This window comes from Hypanus sabinus, chromosome 8, assembly GCF_030144855.1.
Source record: "Hypanus sabinus isolate sHypSab1 chromosome 8, sHypSab1.hap1, whole genome shotgun sequence".
Taxonomy (NCBI): domain Eukaryota; kingdom Metazoa; phylum Chordata; class Chondrichthyes; order Myliobatiformes; family Dasyatidae; genus Hypanus; species Hypanus sabinus.
In genome coordinates, this window is record NC_082713.1 from 79,364,389 (window position 1) to 79,386,140 (window position 21,752).

Here is a 21,752-nt window from a genome sequence, read left to right on the forward strand (position 1 = left end):
CCCACCCCTTTGTAATTCAAGATGCTGCCAGAAGATGAACTGGTGACGTCTCAGCTGAGGAACTCGCTGCATGTTTTCAGTGCAATCAGTGGAACAGCCAGAGGCCACTCTGCCTTCCCCTCGACACTCTGACACCCACCACCAAGCAGAGGTGTTGCCCAATCTTAATGGATCCTTTCCTCGCAGAATGGAAAGCAGGGCTGGATTGTCAGGACAGTGTTGCATTTGAACTTGGCACTGCAGGACTTCAGACTCCTCTTGCACCGGCTACCCTGCATCCTGATCACCCTCTCAGCCCTCCCTTGTAAGAAAAGTGCTCTTCAATCCACACACCCAGGCCTTACAGGACAGCGCGATGCCTTGCACTCTGAAGAGCCTCATCGGGACGTCTGTCTGCACTGGAGATTTACAGAACTGTGGATTTGAAAATGATTGATCGGGTTGGAACACCAGTCCCAAACCGAATACTTCAAGGTGGCCAATTCTTTTCCAAGTGTACAGTATAAAATAGAAATAGTATCTCACATCTGTATGTCAAATTGTCATCTCAAACTGATGTGTATTTAATTTGTAACTGTGAGTAGCAACACACTGCAATCTATAGTGTAAAAAAAATCCTGAAATATATTCATTGTTTTATATACAGGATATTTCATATGGAGTTTACTTATTTTTCTGTGAAGGGAGTGATGCAAAGCTTTGTGACTGATTGAATAACAGTCCATTGAATGAATCCAAATGCCCTCTCAATCTTCCTTGGTGTTGATAGAAATTCTCCTTAGGTACTTTAATATCTCTGTAGGCTTTGGTCATAATTGAGGTTCTTGACTTGCTGGCAGAGAATAGCCAGGACAAAGTATACCTTGTGACCCACCGCTCACCAAAGTCCTTTACCAGAGGAATTGCCCCTGTTCCCTTTGTCTCATCAGAGGCTATTGAGTGAATGAGGAACTTGGCCATTATGCTGTCCTCACGGAGTACCCTGGATATAATTCCAATACACTGACATGATTACATTCTCAGGAAGACTATTATAACAGTGTCAGATCTTCCTTCAAGAAAGGGAAGATCAGGATCTGAAGCTCTCAAATTGAAGGGAGGAGGTTTAAGCATCTGGATAGATTTAGGAAGAAGTGGGGAAACCCTGCTGTTTATTGAATAGTGCTATGGGGTCTTTAGTGTATACAGTACTTATAAGATTCAACAAGGCGGCACCTCCAGCAGTGTATTACTGAACTGCCCCAATCAAAGACTCCCAGTCCTCAGAGGTGTGATTGAATCTTTGAAATGTTGACAAAAAGCCAAAGCTAAGATTTAAAATCCTGTCTTATTTTTTGTGTTCTACCCTTTGCTTTCTCTTATTCTTATCAGCCTAGGAAGCTCTGTCTTCTCTGATTTGACAATGATTTATTGGCCATGGGCTAATGTAAGAGTGGTTGTCTGGGACTGATGTATAAACAGTGAAACCAACAGCAAATTGGTGCCAGGTGAATCTCAAGACAAAAGAACATTGATGTGTAAAAATGAAAGTGGTTCAACTATTGCAGATTTTTAACAGTTACACAGTAGGTGAGGTGTGTCCAGTCTGCTTGTCTGTTGATAACTGAAGTCTTATCACTCACAGTTTAAATATTGATAAAAAGCACAGACAATATTGTAGGGTGAGAGAAATAGAGTGAATATCAAAATAGTAAGGAGTCCAACACTACATGTTCAATATGGAAAATCAAATGAAGTCCTGAGGTAAACAAATGTTAGGACCCACAGCAGCACATTTACCCTTTGATCTAGTTTTACCACATTCTGAATCGTGGCTGTATTATCTGTCTCTCTACTATCTTACATGATATTCTTATCCAAACAAAGCTTCTCCATCTCAATCTTGCAAACCTATTTGGCTTCAAATACCTGTAACTATTCTGGAAAAGAAAGATGCAAAATTCTACCACTTAACTCAGCTTCTAACAATGTGACCCATGCTCAAGGTACTTCCTACGAAGGAAGCTATTTTTCTCCTTGTAATGTTTAAAGATTTAATTTAAGTATTGTTTAATTTCTTGGACCAATCCCATAAACTGGTAAATGCAAATCAAAAGCATTCTAGAAATCTGAAAATGTTTCAGATTTGAAACATTAACTGTTTCTCTCTCCACGGGCGCTGCCTGACCTCCTGGTTGTTTCCAGCGTTTTCTTTGTTTATTCCATAAGCTGATTCATAGGGGTCCAGTTGTGTATCTTTCGGGGATAAATTGATTTTCTCCGTCATCTGTGTTCCTTTAGTGACAATGTCTGAGCAGTGATGCAGCTGTTAGTATTACCACCTCACAGCTTCAACAACCCGGATTCAATTCTGATGCCAGTTGCTGTCAGATTAGGGAGACGGCTTGGGCTGATGGGAACAGTGGAGGAATGAGATCTGCTGTGTGGGTACAAAGTTCCTACAGGATTTGAAAAAGATCACTTTTGACGATGCTTTTCTTGACTAGGGTATCTGAAAATGGAGGCAATCGAATCTTAATAAGGGTTAGATATTTGGAGCAGAGATTTGCCAAGATGATGGACTTCTCTATCCAAGAGTGCTGAGGAAGCTCTGTTGCTGAATGTACAGAGGTTGATGAATTTTTAGATCCTAAGGGAAAAATGTTTGGCAAGGAGAGTGTCATAAAGAACAAGATCAACCCTGTGAAAGGCCTAACATTGAGTACAAGAGTTGGGAACCCATTGCAAATGTTGGGACATCATTACAGCTGTACAAGGTGACATAGGTGTGAATCCACTTGGAATACTTGTGAAATCTGATCCAGTCTTGATGCATCATCAAGATGATGAGAGGCATTGATCGTGTGGAAAGCCAGAGGCTTTTTCCCAGGGTTGAAATGGCTTATGTGACAGGGCGTAGTTTTAAGGTGCTTGGAAGTAGGTATAGGAAGGATGTCGGAGGCTGGTTTTTCACACGGAGAGTGATGGGTGTGTGGAATTCACTGCTGGCAACAGTGGTAGAGGTGGATACAATAGGGTCTTTTAAGAGACTCTTGGATAGGTACATGGAGCTTAGAGAAAATGGAGGACTATGAGGTAGAGAAATTCTAGGCATTTTCTAGAGTAGGTTACATGGTCAGCATGACGTTGTGAGGTGAAGAACCTATAATGAGCTGTAGATTTCTATGTTCAACTGGGTAAAGGAATTCTGCTGTCACACCAGAATGGATACAGAAAAGATACCCAAGGGTGTTACTGAGACTGGAGGGATTGAGTGAGAAAGAGACAGGATAGGCTGGAGAGTGGTTTCCCATGGATTGTTCAAGTCTAAGGGGTTCCCAACCCATTTTATGCCTTGAACAAATACCATTAAGCTAGGAGGCTGTGGCCCCAGGTTGGGAACCCATGCCTTAGAGATTTATGAAACGATGAGGTATATAGGTAAGGTAATGATCACATCCTTTTGCCAAGGCTGGTAGAGCCTAAAACTAGAGAAACTTAAGATGAAAGGCAAAGATTTAAAGAGGATGCAAGGGACAACAATTTCCTCACTGCAAGTTTCCAACATAGATGTGGCAGTCCATTTTCTTCACAAAGGATGAGAGGGGGAAGATTTGAAAGGCACCTGAAGGGGAAAGTTTTCCACACAGAGAGCAATGTGGACGTAAAATGGCCTGCCAGAGAAATGGATTAATGTAGGTACAACTCAGAGTTCAGGCTTTATTTAGAAAGGTATGTAGATAGGTGGCATTGTGGATAATAAAGTAGGTTTCCAAAGTTTGCAGAGAGATTTAGGCCAGTTAGAAGAGTGAACTGAAAGCTGGCAGATGGAATTTAATGCTGATAATTGTGAGGTGCTACATTTTGGTAGGACTAATCAAAATAGGGCATACATGGTAAATGGCAGGGCATTGAGCAATGCAGTAGAACAGAGTGATCTAGGAATAATGGTGCATAGTTCCCTGAAGGTGGAATCTCATGTGGATAGGGTGGTGAAGAAAGCTTTTGGTATGCTGGCCTTTATAAATCAGAGCATTGAGTTGGGATGTAATGTTAGAATTGTACAAGGCATTGGTGAGGCCAAATTTGGAGTATTGTGTACAGTTCTGATCACCGAATTATAGGAAACATGTCAACAAAATACAGAGAAGATTTACTAGAATGTTACCTGGGTTTCAGCACCTAAGTTACAGGGAAAGGTTGAACAAGTTAGGTCTTTATTCTTTGGAGCGTAGAAGGTTGAGGGGGGACTTGATAGAGGTATTTGATTATGTGGGGGATAGATAGAGTTGATGTGGATAGACTTTTTCCATTGAGAGTAGGGAAGATTCAAACAAGAGGACATGAGTTGAGAGTTAAGGGGTAAAAGTTTAGGGGTAACATTAGGGGGAACTTCTTTATTCAGAGAATGGTAGCTGTGTGGAACGAGCTTCCAGTAGAAGTGGTAGAGGCAGGTTCGATTTTGTCATTTAGAAAAAAATTGGATAGGTATATGGACAGGAAAGGAATGGAGGGTTATGGGCTGAGTGCAGGTAGATGGGACTAGGTGAGAGTAAGCATTCGGCGTGGACTAGAAGGACCGAGATGGCCTGTTTCCATGCTGAAATTGTTATATGATTATATACACTTTATAGATAGGAAAGGTTTAGAGGGACATTGGCCAAATGCAGATATATGAAACTAACTCAAATAGACAAAATTTTCAGCATTGTTGAATTGGGGCAAAGATCCTGCTTCAATTCTATGACTTCATGTTTGATTCCTGGTTTTATTTCTTACACCCTGCTATGGAATTGAGTTTGCACTGCTCAAGTACCTGGCATCCTATCATTAGCACTTCCCCTCTTCCCCTTGTGAGGAATATTATTAGGATAATAGAGAACCTGGATACCTGCTCCAGACAATATCTCAATGCCAAAGGTATTTGATGGTATGGTCATTCTGTCATGGGCATTTCAGAGGCCTGAGTCACTTATGATAGGAATGAAGGTCAGCAACTATGTAAGGTGTTCTTCCTCTAGATTGTGCCAGATCTCATCCTGGCAGGGAAGAAGAATTAATGGAAAGATATCCTGAAATTGGGCCTTGGCAGATGAAGGTACAGTCACTCTGGTGAAATGGTCATTGCATCATCTAGCACAGTAACAGGCCCTCTTTTCTGCTGTGCCCATGCTGACCATTAAGTACTTCGTTATACCAAACCCATTTTTAGCACTTGGTCAGTAGCCTTCTACATCTTGGTCTCTGCTTCCACCATCTTTTCAGACATGTCTTCCAGATTCCAACCATATTCTGGGTGAAAGAAAAATTTCTTTCAGATCACCAATAAGCCCCTTACTTCATCAGTTTAAATGTACTCATTGGTGAACAGGCTTTGCCTGTGATGGACTGGGCTGTGTCAACTACTTTCTGTAGTCTTTATTTTCATTTTTAAATCTTTTTATTAATTATTATTGAAGATTAACAAAAAATACATTAAGTCAATATGTCATTATATACAATAAGGAACTAAATTAGCAAATAACTGATTAACAAAGATAAGCAATATATCAATAATAATAAGAGAAAATAAAGTGTTAAGAATATTTTTTTAAAGAAAAAGAAGGGAAAAAAGAACCCCTACTAATTTAAAAAAAAACCCTACTAACTGAAAAAGAACAAACAAAAAAAATCCCAGAGCTAAACATCATACAAGCTTCCATTTAAAAAAAAACTTTCTGTAGTCTTTACCATTCCTGGGCACTCATGTTACCATACACCCCCACTCCCCACCTCTTCTCCCCCTTTAACCCCCCCCGACACACCCTAAACCCTCCCAACCCCTCCTTCCCTCCCTCCTCCTCTGTCTCCATCTCCACCACTCTATTTCATCCATCCATTCAATGACCTGCAGTTCACAGTTCACATTCTCATCCCCCACACAGATCCAGCAGAATTGTTTATACTGATTGCCAGCTGAACTTGTGAACTTTCATTTTCTTTATTCCTACTTTTATCTTTATGCCTTTACAGCTAATCTAATCATCAGCCATCGAACCTGTCAATTTTGACTGGTTTCTTGTACTTTATATCGTAAAAAGAAAGACTTGATGTTCTAAAATCCTGCTTATATTTATCCTTTTCCAAGCCCCACACACCCATCTTTGCTTTATCATCTTCACTCTTCAAAGCATACGTGGAATTTACAACTTGTTTTTGCACTTCGCTGCTTGCTGCTGACACCTGTGAAGAGATGTACGAGTGCAAAGAACACCGACAGTCAAGAAGCAACATGATTACATGGTGATTCAAGAGAAGATTTCTTTGGTCATTGGATGTTTCATTAATTTATTTACCCATAGAACCTTAAATCACAGCTTTCAGAACCCCATTTGATATTTTCAGCTTTTGCTGTTTCTTATTATCTTAATCATACATTGGATTTTCTCAATATAAATGAAATTTACTTCTACTTTATTCCCAATCATTTTGAGTTAAACCAAATAATGTAAAGCCATTTCAAGACACTGCATCGATATAACGCATCTTAAAACTCACCGCGTTGGAGTTGACCTGCTACCAATCACCGAGTGGGAGTACATGAAGGGAGCCATCTTTTCAATCAGATCTGCATTCAAGATTAAAAAGACAGAACTTTGCAGCAGTTTTTCGGAGTTGGCTGCAACTAGTCACTGAGCAGGATTCATCAGAAAGAGCAAATAAAAATAACACAAGCAGAGCGGACAGTGTTTGGCCTGGGCTTTGGCCCATCAGGCTTGGACAAGGTAGAGTATCTGAAAAGTTTCTCTTTTTGATTTTAGCTCTTCATTCCTCATCTGTTTGGGCAGAGTGGTGTAGTGAGAACAGCTCCAGGACCGCTGTTTTGTATGCTTTGTGGGATGTGGGACTTCTGAGAGACCTCCAGCCTCCTGGATAACCGCATCTGCACCAGGTGCACTCAGCTGCAGCTCCTCAGACAACGTGTGAAGGAACTGCAGCTCGGTGAGCTTCAGCACATATGGGAGAATGAGGAGGGGATAAGTAGAAGCTACACCGAGATAGTCACCCCTAGGTTGCAGGGGACAGGTAACTGGGTGACTGCCAGGAGAAGGAAGGGAAATGCACAGCCAATGCAGAGTCCACCTGTAGCTGCTCCCCTCAATAATAAGTACACCACTTCAGATACAGTTGAAAGGGATAACCTACTTGGGGGGGGGGAGCCCCTCTGAGTCTGGTGCTGTGGCTCAGAAGGGAAGAGAGGTGAAGAAGACTGCAGTGGTGATAGGAGATTCAGAGGAACATATGAGATTCTGTGGGTGCAATAGAGGCACCTGGATGGTATGTTGCCTCCCAGGTTCCAGAGTCAGGGGTGTCTTGGATCAGGTCCACGGCATTCTAAAGGGGAAGGGTGAGCTGCCAGATGTCTTGGTACGTATTAGCACCAGTGACATAAGTAGAAAAGTTGAGGAGGTCCTGAAGAGATATTTTATAGAGTTAGATAGAAAGTTGAAAAACAAGACCTCCAGGGTAATCATCTCTGGATTGCTGCTTATGCCATGTACCAGAGAGGGTGAGAATAGGATGACCTGGCAGGTGAATGCGTGGCTGAAGAACTGGTGCAGGGAGCAGGGGTTCAGATTTCTGGATCATTGGAATCTATTGTGGGGGAGGTACAACCAGTACAAAAGGGATGGGTTACACCTGAACCCAAAGGGGACCAATATCTTTGCAAGCAAGTTTGTTGGAGTTGTTCAGGAGGGATTTGGCAGGGGATGGGAAACAGAGTGATAGTGCTGAGGATGAGGTAGCTGGTTCACAAACGGGCAGCATGTAGTGGCTTAACGTCCAGGGATTCACACTGTATTGAAAAGACAGGCAGGTGGGCAGAGGGGATGGCATGGCTCTGTTGGTCAGAAAATGAAATCAGATCATCAGAAAGAGGTGACATAAGGTTGGAAGTTGTGCATTTGTGGGTAGAGCTAAGGAAATGCAAACATAAAAAGACCCTGATGGGAGTTGTATAGATACCCCATACAGTAGCAAGGATGTAGTCTACAATTTACAATGGGAGATAGAAAAACCATGCCAAAAGAGCATGAGAATTTCAATATGCAGGTAGATTGAAAAAATCAGGCTGGCACTAGATCCCAAGTGCGGAGGGTGGGGGTATTCTGGAATGCCTATGAGATGGTTTGTAGAGCAGCTCATGGTTGAGTCCACTAGGTGATCAGCTATTCTAGATTGGGCATTGTTCAATGAGCTGTAATTGATTAGACAGCTTAAGATAAAGGAACTCTTAAGGGCATGCAATCATAATATGATTGAATTCATCCAGAAATTCGAGAAGAAGAAGCTAAATTTGGAAGTATCGGTATTACAGTGGGGTGAAGGAATTTACAGAGGCATGAGAGAGAAGCAAGCCAAAATTGATTAGTAAAGAACACTAGCAGGGCTGATGGCTGAGCAGGAAAGACTGGAATTTCTGGAAACAATTCAGAAGGCACAAGATATATACATCCAAAAGAGGAAGAAGTATTGTAAAGGCAAATGACATAATTGTGACTGACAAAGGAAGTAAAAGCCAGCATAAAAGCCAGAGATGGCAAATAATAGAGCAAAAATTCATGGGAAATTAGAGGATTGAATAGCTTTTAAGATCCAACAGGAGGCAACTAAGAAAGGTAATAAGAAGGAAAAGATGGAATATGAAGGCAAGCTAGCCAGTAGTATTAGAAAGGATACCAAAAGTTTCTTCAGATACATAAAGTTTAAAAGACACATGAGAGTGGATATAGGACTGTTGGAAAATAATGCTTGACAAATAAGGGATGACAAGGAAATAGCTGATAAACTGATAAGGTATTTTGCATCAATATTCACTTTTGAAGACAATAACAATATGCTGGAAATTTGAGAATATCAGGAGTCAGAAGATTGTGGACTGCCATTAATAGGTGGAAGGTTTATGGGAAACTGAAAGGTCTGAAGGTAGATAAGTCACCTGGACCAGATAGTGTACACCCAGGTTTCTGAAAGAGGTAGCTAAAGAGACTTGGAGGCATTAGTAATCTTACAAAAATCAATAGAGTCTGGCATGGTTCCAGAGGAATGGAAAATTGCAAATGTCACTCCACTTTTCAAGAAGGGAGAGACACAAAAGAAAGAAAATGATAGGCCAGTTTGTCTGATCTCAATGGTTGGGAAGATGTTGGAGTCGATTGTTAAGGATGTGGTTTCAGGGTACTTAGAGGCTCGTGATAAAATAGCCCAAAGCCAGCATGGTTTCTGATAAATCTGTTGAAATTCTTTAAAGAAACAACAAGCAAGACAGACAAAGGAGAATCAGTGGTTGTTATATACTTGGATTTTCAGAAGGCCTTTGACAAGGTGCCACACATGAAGCAGATTAACAGGTCAAGAGCCCATAGTATTGCAGGAAAGATACAGGCATGAATAGAGCATTGCCTTATTGACAGTAGGCAAAGTGGGGGAGTGAAGGGAGCATTGTTTGGTTGGATGCCAGTGACTAGTGATGTTCCACAGGGGTCTTTTTACATTACACGTAATGATTTGGATGAAGGAATTGATGGCTTTGTGGCCAAGCTTGCAGATGCTAGGAAATGGGTAAAGGGGCAGGTAGTGTTGAAAAAGCAGAGAGGCTGCAGAAGGACTTAAACAGATTTGGAGAATAGGCAAAGAAGTGGCAGATGGAATACGTAACAGGAAGTGTATGGTCATGCACTTTGGTAGAAGAAATAAAAGGGTAGACTATTTTCTAAATGGAGAAAAAAATTCAAGAATCTGTGTTGCAAAGGTACTTATGAGTCCTTGTGCAGGATTAATTTGTAAGTTGAGTCTGTAGTGAGTGATGCACTATCAATAACTCTCAGAGACGGGAGGCAAAAGATAGGCTTTTATTAGCTGCAAACGTGACCACACCATCCTGGAGACTGAGGGAGGAGCAGAGCCTCCAATCGCCTTTATACAGGGGTCTGTGGGAGGAGCCACAGGAGCAGTCAGCAGGGGGGCGTGTCCCGACAGCTATACATAGTTTACCACAGTGAGGATGGCAAATATGGTGTTAGCTTTCATTTCAAGAGGATTAGAATATAAAAGCAAGCGTACAATATTGATGTTTTATATAGTACCAGTGAGGCCTCACATGGAGTACTGTGAGCAGATTTGGGCCCCTTATCTGAAATAGTACGTGCTGGCATTGGAGAGGGTTCAAAGGAAGTTCATGAAAATGATTCCGGGATTGAAAGGCTTGTCATACAAGAGCATTTGATTGCTCTGTGTCTGTACTCACTGGAATTCAGAAAAATGAGGGGTGAACTCATTGAAATCTATCAAATGTTGAAAGGCCTCGATAGAGTGGATGTGGAGAGGACGTTTGTTGTGGAAGGGAAGTCTAAGATCAGAGGACACAGCCTTAGAAAAGAAGGGTGTTCTTGTAGAATGGAGATGATAGAAGAATTTCTAAATTTCTCTTGAGAAATTTCTTTAGACAGAGAGTGGCAATTCTGTGGTATTCATTGCCACAGGCAGCTGTGGAGGCCAAGTCGTTAGTTAGGGCATGAAGGCATATGGAGAGAAGGCCGGAGAATGGGGTTGAGAGGGAAAATGGATCAGCAATGATGAATGGCGGAACAGATGCAATGGGCCAAATGGACTAATTCTGCTCCTATATCTTAGGATTTTATATAATGTGTATTAGCATTATTCAAATCTGGAACAAGGTCAACTTTTCTCAGTGGAAGAAATATCTTGGACATTCTTTCTATCCTTTCATGGACACGGCATTTGACTGGATCAGATACTTCTGTGGGTTTGTCTGGTTTCACTACACTTCTTTTCCTGATGCAATCCAACTGTACAGCACCTAAACAATCGCCACAGCTCCAGCTATGATTTGTTATACAACAGATCGTTTGGCCCATTGACTCAGTGCTAACCATCATATACCCACCTACACTTTATTATCGTCACATTTCCCCCAGAGTGTACCAGTCATCCCTGCACAGTGATCCATCGACCAATCGACTGTGGGACAGTTCAATTTAATATCAGAGAATGTATACAATATACAACCTGAAATTCTTTTTCTTCACAAACATCCACGAAAACAGAGAAATGTCCCAATGAATGAATGACAGTTAAAATATTAGTACCCCAAAGAACCCCCCCCCCCCACTCCCCCCCCTCCCAGGCACAAGCAGCAACAAGGCAACAGCCCCCCCACCCCACCAGCAAAAAAGCATCGGCGCCCTGTAATGAGCACTTAAGCGTGCAGCAAAGCATCAATAAAGACACAGACTTGCAGAACCCCAAAGACTACTCGTACACCCGGTAATTCGACGTACCACAGGCTCTCTCTCCTAATAGTAGAAAAAGTGGTGTCCTTGTTTTGCAGCAAGAGGAGAGATGTAACAAACAGCTTGCTGGTTTATGATGTTGAAAGTCTGTTTCATTGCTTTTTCCAAGCTCTGTGCCCAGAGATTCAGCCCCAAGGACACTCAACCCACGGCAGCACCCACACTGCGACTGATGTTCCACATTCTCCTGCAATGCTTCAGTCAGGAGCACTGGCCTAGAATCAGCATGCCTCCAAGGCCATGAAAATCCGGCACCCTCAAGGCACGCTTATCTTACAGTCGGCACCTTTGGATATCACAAAGTGGCCGGTCGTGAGCCCCTGAAAGCGAGTCCTACTCCCACAAAGAACTGTTACGAATGTGCCACAACTCTGAGGGGCTGAAGGGTACAAAGTAGCCCCCTCCTTTTTGAGAATCGCAAGATCGCTATTAATTCAGGTCTGGGGACCCAGGAAATGAGAGAGAATCCTCAAGGGTTTGGAATGTGTGTCCTGCCCTCAGCGATACAAAGCCACGGATTCCGGCCATTGTCTCTTGGAGACGGAATTGTGTATTGAGTGCTGTACTATTCATTGAAGCCCTCAGGGGATGACCAGAGTGGGCTGGTTGAGGGATTGCATCAGCCCAACCTGATTGACATCTGAGACCCTGTGAGTGAGGATAAAAGAGGGGTCTGGGGAAGAACCCCTTCAGACGCACCAGGAGAAACGCTAGAAATCCCGTGACAGCGTTTAAGAGCGACAGCCGGTGGGGCCCGCATGCGTCCTTTCCCGTTGCCTGGGATTGGCAGCCTCACCACGGAAGAACGGCTTAGCTAAAGGAGTGGACACTGACGAAATTTCGAAGGATCGACATCATAAAAAAGGAAAAGCTGGCAAGTTTCAAAAATCTCTCTCTTGACTCCAACCAAAGGCTGCAGCCTGCATGACCTGAATGATTTTTATATTTCCATCGGACAATACATTATCCCCTAGACAACGATAGAGCTGATTTCTTATTGATTATTATTATACTCAAACTTTTAAATTTAGTATTAACGACGTATATTATCTGTATGTTTGTATTGATATTATTTTTGTGTATTTTTACCAATAAATACTGTTAAAAATAGTACCATCAGACTTCAACGGACCTCTCTATCTTTGCTGGTAAGTGACCCAGTTACGGGGTTCGTAACAGAACCAACGTCAGAGTTTAACTCTAGGTCAGCATCTTCAAACACACCTTGAAAAGGAGAAAAAGAGATATCAAGGATGTCAAAAGACCTGAATTTCTTGCTCTTTGCAGACTTCCCCAAAACAGAAGACAACCCAAAGAAAGAATGACAAAAAAATGTTAGAACTCCCACCCCCTCCCCCCTCTCCCCCCACGCACAAGCAACAACACAGCACCAACCCACCCCCACTTATTTCAGCACCACCAGCCACCAGGCAAACAGTAGCAAAGCCCCCAGAGAGAGACCATATTTTGCAGTCCGACAAAAACTATTGTTCACCTAACAGTTCAACATACCACAGACTCTCTCTTCCTATCCCTCTCTCCCCCCTCTCCCCCCTCTCCCCCTTTCCCCCTCTCCCCCTCTCCCCCCTCTCCCCCTCTCCCCCTCTCCCCCTCTCCCCCCTCTCCCCCCTCTCCCCCCTCTCCCCCCTCTCCCCCCCTCTTCCCCCTTCCCCCTCTTTTCCCTCCAACCTCTCTCCCCCTCTCTCCCCTATCAACTTCTCTCCCTCCACTTCTCTCCCACCCCTCTCTCCCCTCTCCCCTTCCCCCTCTCTCCCCTTTCCCCCTCTCCCAACCTCTCCCTCCCTTTCTCCCCCTCTCTCTCCCCCACACTCCACCCATCTCCCACCCCTCTCTCCCCTCGTTCCCCCTCTCCCCTCCCCCTCACTCCCACCGCCCCTCTCACACCCCTCACACCCCCTCACACTCTCCCTTCTCCCCATACTCCTCTCTCCCCATCCCCCTCTCACTAATCTCCCCCCTCTCTCAACCATCCCCCATCTCTCCCACTCCCCTTCTCTCCCCCTCTGTCCCCCATCCCCTCTCCCCCTCTCTCCCCTCCCACCACTCACTAGACTCACTCCTACTCACTCCACCTCCCCCTCTTTCTCTCCCTCCCCTCTCCCACCACTCCCACCCCTCACTCCTACTCACTCCCCCTCTCCCTTCCCCCTCCCCACATTCTCCACTATCACCCCTCTCTCCCCTCCCCCATCTCTCCCCCTCCCCTCTCCACTCCACCCTCTCCCCTACCCCATCACCTTCCTTTCACCCCCCCACCCACATTTAATTTTCAACTGACTGGTGTGTGATTGCCAGTTCTTACATCCTTTCTTGAGTCACATTAGTTATTTTCCAAACCTCTAGCACTTCCCCCATATCTAAGGACTATTTCATGGTTGTGACACGTCCTTTCACTTCTGCTATTGGTGGTACAGTTGGTAGTACTGCTGCCTTGCTTCTCCATGACCTGGGGTTGATCTTGACCTGAGGCTCTGGCTGTGCGCAGTCTGCACGTTGGCCTGTCACTGCGTGGGTTCTGACAGATCACTCCAGTTCATTCCTGCATCCCAAACATTTGCTGGTAAGACTGTCTACTATAAGATGTCCCAGTGTATAAAAGTGGAGTATTAATTGGATTGTGAGAGAAAATAGGTCAGCAAAGATGAGGGAGGGAATGAGATTGATGGGATTAATCTGAGACATAGTTTAGAAAACTGAAGTGTGATTCCACTGTCCAGGGAGGGAGGAAGACGTAAAACAGGTCATTTAGTTCAATATCTATTATTAGCAACATGTTCAAGTCTATAATCAAGAAAAAAAACTGTCATTTACCGAAGCTTTATGTAATCAAATCAAGACCAAACAGTTTCATGAAAGATACATCACTTTTGACAAATTTTCTCAACGCCTTTAAGGATGGAACAAGCAAAGTGATTGATGTTGTTGTAGGACAATGTAATTGGTGGAAATGTACATAATTCATAACCACTGACATTGAGCTGGTATTCACTTTAAGAGGCTGGCCTGAGGTGACAATGTCAATATGTTAAGTACTGTTACCGCAATTTTTGTTCAGTATTTGGAGTATGATAAAGGAGTTGTCATGATTTTTCTTAAACGTGAAATGACTCATCTACATTGGTGACCCCAATGCTCTCGGATGATTCCAGAGCTATTGAACAATCTGATGCAATCGTCAGAGCTTTGGGAGTGAAATGCCATTGTTTGGTTTGTACAATCTGAGGCCCAATTCGCGCTGTGAGAAATCACCACTGACAACACCAAATATTTCTAACTGGTAGCGTTTCTCAGCAACTTCATGGCTGCAAGAGTGATAAGTCTACTAGAACAACCTCCTGAACACGATGAATACTGATCATTAAAAACTCACCTTTTGCAGACTTTTGGACCATCAGAGTCTGAGTGCGCCAAACAGTTGCTCTCCTTGCCCAGCCTCAGCAATGCTAAACTATCAGAGCTAATGGACCACATGTTGTCTCTCCTGGGAAATCGCCATCCTTGTTTTATTTTTTAAAAGGTCTTCATGCAGCAACTGCCAGATCAAGTTCACATAGCCCTCACTGATGCATCCGTGATCAACTACAGGGGTCTTGCTGAAAGGACTGATAGCTTACACAGCCAGGCAGAGGTCCATTATTCCTCCTCCTTTCCCTGCCTCTATAAGCTCGGTCAGTAGGGCTTCGAACATAAGCTTGCCTGTGGCTGCAAAACGGACAACGCTGTGTCTGCTTTTATCACACTCACTTTGCTACAAGTGCTAAGAAGTCCCGACTGTCTTGAAGCTTCAATAGTGCCAGCACGTTGGGACATCAGGGGTCTGTGAACACCATGGGTTCCACTTCCAGAACTGTCTACATTTTTGTTGCAGATAGCCTTTCAGGGCAATGCTTCCTGGGTGACATGGGTGCTCAAGTCAGTGACATCCATTGATTAAAAAGCAAAGAATGTTGAAACCTTATTGGAGGCCGCCAATTGCAGCAGGATCCAGCCTTCCAGGTCATGATGGGAGCTGTCCTGGCTAAAGTGGCTAGACCTCTGCTTGGTGCAGATTTCTAGTGTACCTAAGGACTATTAGTCCTTAAGAACTGGCTGCCTGTGGATGTGAAGGACTTTGGGTCATAACCCTGCTCCACCACTAAGTTCCCCACAATGACTCTGTCAAGCATATTCACCACTGCATGTGAGTTTGGGCGAATTACCAAACTTCACTAAGCCCACATTCTCCACTACAGTCACAAACCATGGGTCAAGCACTATATTCCCCCAACTGGCCCACTGGTCCATGCCTATGCGTATAATGGACACAGAAAAGCTGGCAACTGCGAAGTATGAATTTGCCAATATGCTAATTGAAAAGCCCCTGGGCTTCGACTCTCCATATGGTCCCCAATGGTGGTTGCTACTCGTGGTGATTATTGATGCCTTAACAAGATCACCACCCCCAATCATTACCCATTCCCACACGTCGAAGACTTTTCAGCTTAACCAGACTTAACCAGAAAGTGATTTTTTTCAAAGTTGGGGGCTTCCTTCAGGTGCTCATGTGCTGGGTGGACATACCCAAAATGGCTATGATAACCCTATTTCAATTCTGAGTTTCTGCACATGCTGGTTGTGCTGAGAAATGCAGCACAGACTTTCCAGTGTCTGATGGACTCTGTATTAAAAGACTTAGATTTTCTTTTTGTTTACCTGGATGACACGCTTGTCATCAGTGCATCCAAATCTGAACGTGTATCTCATCTCCGCGTACCTTTCGGGTACTTGAGGCAACATGGGTTGATTATTGACTCAGCTAAAAGCCAGTTTGGGTTGTTAACCATTGACTTACTTGGCCATTGCATCTCCACAGAAGGTGAGAAACCCCTCCCATCCAATGTAGCTGCTATGATAGATTTCCCACCACCCCACACTACTAAATAACTACAGGAGGTGTTAGGTATGGCACCACTTCATTCAGTGACCTGCTGAACTTCTGCTCCCCCTGTATAGTGCACTTAAAGGTTAATACCCCTAATCGTGTGCTTGACTGGCCAATGGACATGACCAGAGCATTTGGTGATGCCAAATAAGCACTTTCCAGTGTGACCCTATTGGTGCACCCGCTCCCCAAGTACCCATAGGCATTACTACTGAGGCTTCAAACTGTGGTGTGGGTGACGCACATCAACGGTTGGTTAGACGCGTGTGGCAGCCGTTTGCCTTCTTCAGCCAGCGGCTCCATCTCCCCAAAGGGAGGTTCAGCATGTTTGACCAATCAAGGGGCAAATAATGCTGTGGCTGATTGACTCTTATGGCCAGCCATTAAGGCCACACACATAGAGGTGGACTGTGCTGGCACTGCAGCTGTCCAATCTACTGACACAGAGGTCCAGCAGGTTATGTGCCGCACAAAAAGCTAGTACACAGGATAATAGGAAGCGCATTGGAGACTCTTTACAGAGGACAGAGAATCAGAATAAACATACCTTTATTTAGGCTGGCAGAATCCAACCAGTGCTCAGTTCATGCTCTCCAGTATTTTCTATTTATATTAATGACCTGGAGGAGTGAGGCAGGGTCTGATATTCAGCTTTGCCAGTGAAAAGAAAGCAGGTGGGAGGGCATAGTCAGAGGAGTATAGTTAGACTCCGCCTCAGGATATATGTAGATAGGTTGAATGAATAGGTGAAAATTTGCAAATTCGGGCATGCACTCCACTGAGCAGAATCTCAAGGAAGAATATTATCTAAACGAATAACTCCAAACAAAATAATTTAAGTATTCTTGTCCACCATTCACAAAGTACTAGCAGGCAGATGTTCTAAGTGGTTATGAAGATAAAATGTATCTTAGCGTTTACTGAAAGAGGACAGGAGTTTGGAAATAGGGACATCTGTGACAATTGTACGGAGTGCTACTGAAGCCTCTCAGGAGTACTGGGCATAGTTTTGATCCCCCTATTTAAGACAGGATATATTGTTATTGTATGCAGTCCAAAAGAAAGATTCACTGGACTAATTCCTGTGGGGGTGCATTGTCCTACACAAGTGGATATACAAATTACAACTATATTCTACAGTTTAGTAGATTGAAGGCCGACCTTACAGAAACATACAGTCCTTGGGGAGCATTAGAGAGTAGAAGTCAAAGTGTTTCCACTTCTAGGTGAGTCAATGAATGAAGAATTAAGTTGTTATTTCAAAGCGAGATGTATAGGAATATGTGTATAGTTATTCTCAAGAATTCTCTCTCCAGAGGTCATGGAGTTTAGATGCCTGGCAATATTTAAATAGGAAGTACATTTTTAAAAAAGTTATGGCATTAAGGTCTATGGGGAACTGATAAAGAAGAGGAAGTGGGGCCTGGGACACACCAGCCATGAACATATTAAATGTAGGACAGACTTGAAGAGGCTACTCAATCTTATATTATGTGTTCTTATGGACAAAAAATTAAGCATCTGTTTAAATTAGAAGTAAATCAGAAAATAATAAATGCTTGTGAAGTCATCACTCATGCTACTTCCCTTATCAATCAGAATGAAAGTTATTTGGGCAGGGACTTACCCACAATATAAACCAGATTTCCAGTAAGTCCTACTCACCCACTTTCACTCCATCTAGTTCTGTCATCTCCTCCACCCACATTTTTTCACTATCACCTTTCTCTGTAAACAATGACACAAATAATCTCTCAAGAATCCTAGATGCTGAACCTCGAAGCAAACATCTTCTTGGTCCCAACAATACCTCACTCTGTCTTCTACCTACCAGTGTTCTATTGAGATGCCAGTGAATGACTTCTGTCTTCTTTTCATTTATGACATTGAAGGAAGCCATTCTGCCTATTGAGTCTATGTTGGACCATAAGACAGATGAGCAGAATTAGGCCATTCGACCCATTGAGACTGCTCTGCCACTTCATCATGGCTGATCCATTCTTCTCAGCCCTAACCTCCTGACTTCTCACTGTATCCCTTCATGTCCTGACTAATCTAAAATCTATCAATGTCTGCCTTAAACATACATAAAGATTTGGCCTCCACAGTTGCCTATGGCAACAAATTCCACAGAGTCATCACTCTCTGGCTAAAGAAATCCCTCTTCATCTCCATTCTAAAACGACGCCCCTCTATTCTGAGGTTTAGTCCTCTGGTCTTAGACTCTCCCACTATAGTAAACATTCTTTTCGCATCCACTCTGTCAAGGCCTTTCAACATTCGATAGGTTTCAATTAGGTCACCCTTCATACTTCTAAATTCCAGTAAATGCAGTCCCAGTGCCATCAAACACTCTTCATATGACAAGTCGTTTAATTCTGGAATCATTTTCGAGAACCTCCTTTGAACCTTCATCAGCGTCAGCTCATCCTTCCTAAAATAAGGGGCTCAGAACTGCTCACAATACTCCGAGTGAGTACTCACCAGTGTTTTATAAAGCCTCAACATTACATCCTTGATTTTATATTCTAGTTCTCTTGGAATGAATGCTAACATTGCATTTGCCTTCCTCACCAATTCAAACTACAAGTTATGCTTTGGGGAACCCTGCACAAGGACTCCCAAGTCCCTTTGTGCCTCAGATTTTTGAATTTTCTCCCCATTTAGAAAAGTCTACTCTTTTATTTCCACTACCAATGGCGTGGCCATACGCTTTCCGACACTGTATTCCATCTGCAACTTCTTTGTCCTAATCTAAGTCCCTTTCTCAAATTACCTGGGCCAGAAGGTCTATATTACAAAATTGGAAAGAAGTAAATCCTCCTACCACATTTCAGTGGCTTTCTCAAACTATTTCTTATTTGAGCCTGGAAAAAATTAGAAGCACTATTTTTGACTCATCAATTAAATTTGAAGAAACTTGGAGACCGTTTATTCGACATTTTCATATGAATTAATTTGGCCTTTTCCAGACCTTCTCTCTGCTTATTCTTGTTCAGGTATGGAGTTCCGGAGTTCTTTGACACTATCATATACTTATAAACTGTTATTATTGCCCATGTTAGTTTAGTTTAGTGTTTTATTTTTCTTAATATATATTTTTTTTCACATATTTTCAAATTTTTTTTTCTCTTTTAATGGTTATTTTTGTTTTTTTTCATATATAATCATATGGACTTGATTGATTAAGGTATTTTTTTTCTGCTGATGTTTAATAGGATACTGTTATCTTATTATCAACGTGATTTCAAGTCTATTGTATTCATAATTTACTCATTATTATGTTATGTTTTTTTTATGTGTATATATGAAAATCAATAAAAAGATTGAAAAAGAAAAAAAAATTACCTGACCTTCCACCTATCTTTGTATCATCTGCAAACTTTGCAACAAAGGCAATAATTCCATCAGCCAAATTACTGACATATAATGCAAAAAGAAGTGGTCCTAACACCGACCCCTGTGTAACACCACTAGTCACCGGCAACCAACTAGAAAAGGCTCCCTCGATTCCCACTTTTTGTTTCCTGCCAATCAGCCACTGCTTTATCCATTCTAGAGCCTTTCCTGTAACACCATAGGTTTATAGCTTGTTAAGCAGCACCCTATGTGGCACTTTGTCAAAGGCCTTCTGAAAATCCAAGTCACAGCATCAACCTATTCTCCTTTGTCTATCCTGCTTGTTTCTTCAAAGAATTACAACATATTTGTCAGGCAAGATTTTCCTATGCTGACTACAGCTTATCTGATCATGTGGCTCCAAGTCCCCTGAAACCACATCCTTCACAGTCGACTCCAACATCTTCCCAACTACTTAGGTCAGACTAACTGGCTTATCATTTCCTTTCATCTGCCTCTCCCCCTTCTTGAAGAATGTCGTGACATTTGTAATTTTCCAGTCTTCTAGAACCATGTCAGAATCTATTGATTCATGAAAGGTCATTGCTAATTCCTCCACAATCTCTTCAGCCACCTCTTTCAGGACCCTGGGGTGTACACCATCTGGTCAAGGTGACTTATCTACCTTCATACCCTTCAGTTTTTGAAGAACTTTCTCACTAGTAATGGCAACTTCACACACTTCTGACCCCCAACACTCTGGGACTTCCACCATACTGCTAGTATCTTTCACAGTATGGTGAAAGATTGGCATTTATGATGTTGTGGGCATCACTGAAACATTATAGCTGGGAGTTTAATGTCCAAGGATACACATTGTATCAAATGACAGGCAGGTAGGCAGAGGGGGTGGAGTTGCTCTACTGGTTTAAAAAAAATGTGAATCTGCCATTTCCTTGTCCTCCATTACTACCTCTCCAACATCATTTCCAGTGGCCTGATATCCATTCTCATCTCTTTTATAATTTGTGTATTTGAAGAAACTTTTGGTATCCTCTTTAATATTATTGGCTAAGTTATTCCATCTTTTCCTTGTTAATGGGTTTTTCGTTGTCTGCTGTGGTCTTTTAAAGGCTTCCCAGTCCTCTAACTTCCCACTAATTTTTGTTCTATTATATGCCCTCCCTTCGGCTTTGATTTCTACTGTTAGCTATAGTTGTGTCATCTTGTTTTAGAATACTTCTTCCTCTTTGGTACACACTGTATATATCCTCTGCCTTCTGAATTGTTCCAGAAATTCCAGCCATTGCTGCTCCGCTATCATCCTTGCCCGTCTTCTTTTCCAATGAATTTTGGCCAGCCCCTCTCTCAAGCCTTTTTAATTCCCTTTCCTCCACTGTAATACTGATGCATCTGACCTTAGCTTCCACTTCTCAAATTTTGGGGTGAATTTGATCATATTGTGATCACTTTTCTCTATGGGTTCTTTTACCTTAAGCTCTCTAATAAATTCTGGTTCATTTCACAGCACCCAATCCAGAATAGCTAATACTCTAGTGGGATCAATGACAAGTTGTTTTAAAAAGCCATCTCATGGGCATTCTGGGAAATCCCCCTCTTGGGTCCAGTGCCAACTCATGCGTATTGAAATCCCCCCAAGATGATGGTAACATTCCACCTTTGGCATGTGTTTCCTATCTCCTGTTGTAATTTGTAGATCACATTTTTACCTCTGTTTGTGGGTTTGTATACAACTCCCATCAGGTTCTTTTTACTCTAGCAGTTCCTTAGCTCTGTGCACAATTCAACACCTTCCAATCCTACATCACCTCTTTCTAATGATTTGATTTCTCTTTTTTTTTTTAGCCAGCATAGCAACTCCACCCCCTCTGCCTACCTGCCTGTCATTTGATACAACGTGTATCCTTGGACATTAAACTCCTAGCTATAATGTTTCAGTGATGCCCACAACATCATACATGCCAATCTGTAACTTGCTACAAGTTGGTCTACTTTATTCTGTATACTGCACACATTCAAATATAACACCTTCAGATCTCTATTCATCCTGTTGATCTTCCGGTGAAGTTCTCTCTCTAACATTTGTATCAACTCCCCTTTCTTGCCATCTGCCAGCC

At 42.7% G+C, this 21,752-nt stretch overlaps 1 protein-coding gene across 2 annotated transcripts in view; it reads left to right on the forward strand.

The window, feature by feature from the left end:
• Positions 1-661, forward strand: part of dock11 (dedicator of cytokinesis 11) — a 307,563-nt gene extending 306,902 nt beyond the window's left edge. For both annotated transcript variants that reach the window (XM_059977401.1, XM_059977402.1), the window contains exon 53: positions 22-661. In XM_059977401.1, coding sequence (XP_059833384.1) covers positions 22-132 — 111 coding nt within the window. In that variant the 3' untranslated portion in view covers positions 133-661. The remainder of the gene's footprint in view (positions 1-21) is intronic.
• Positions 662-21,752: the final 21,091 nt, after the last annotated feature.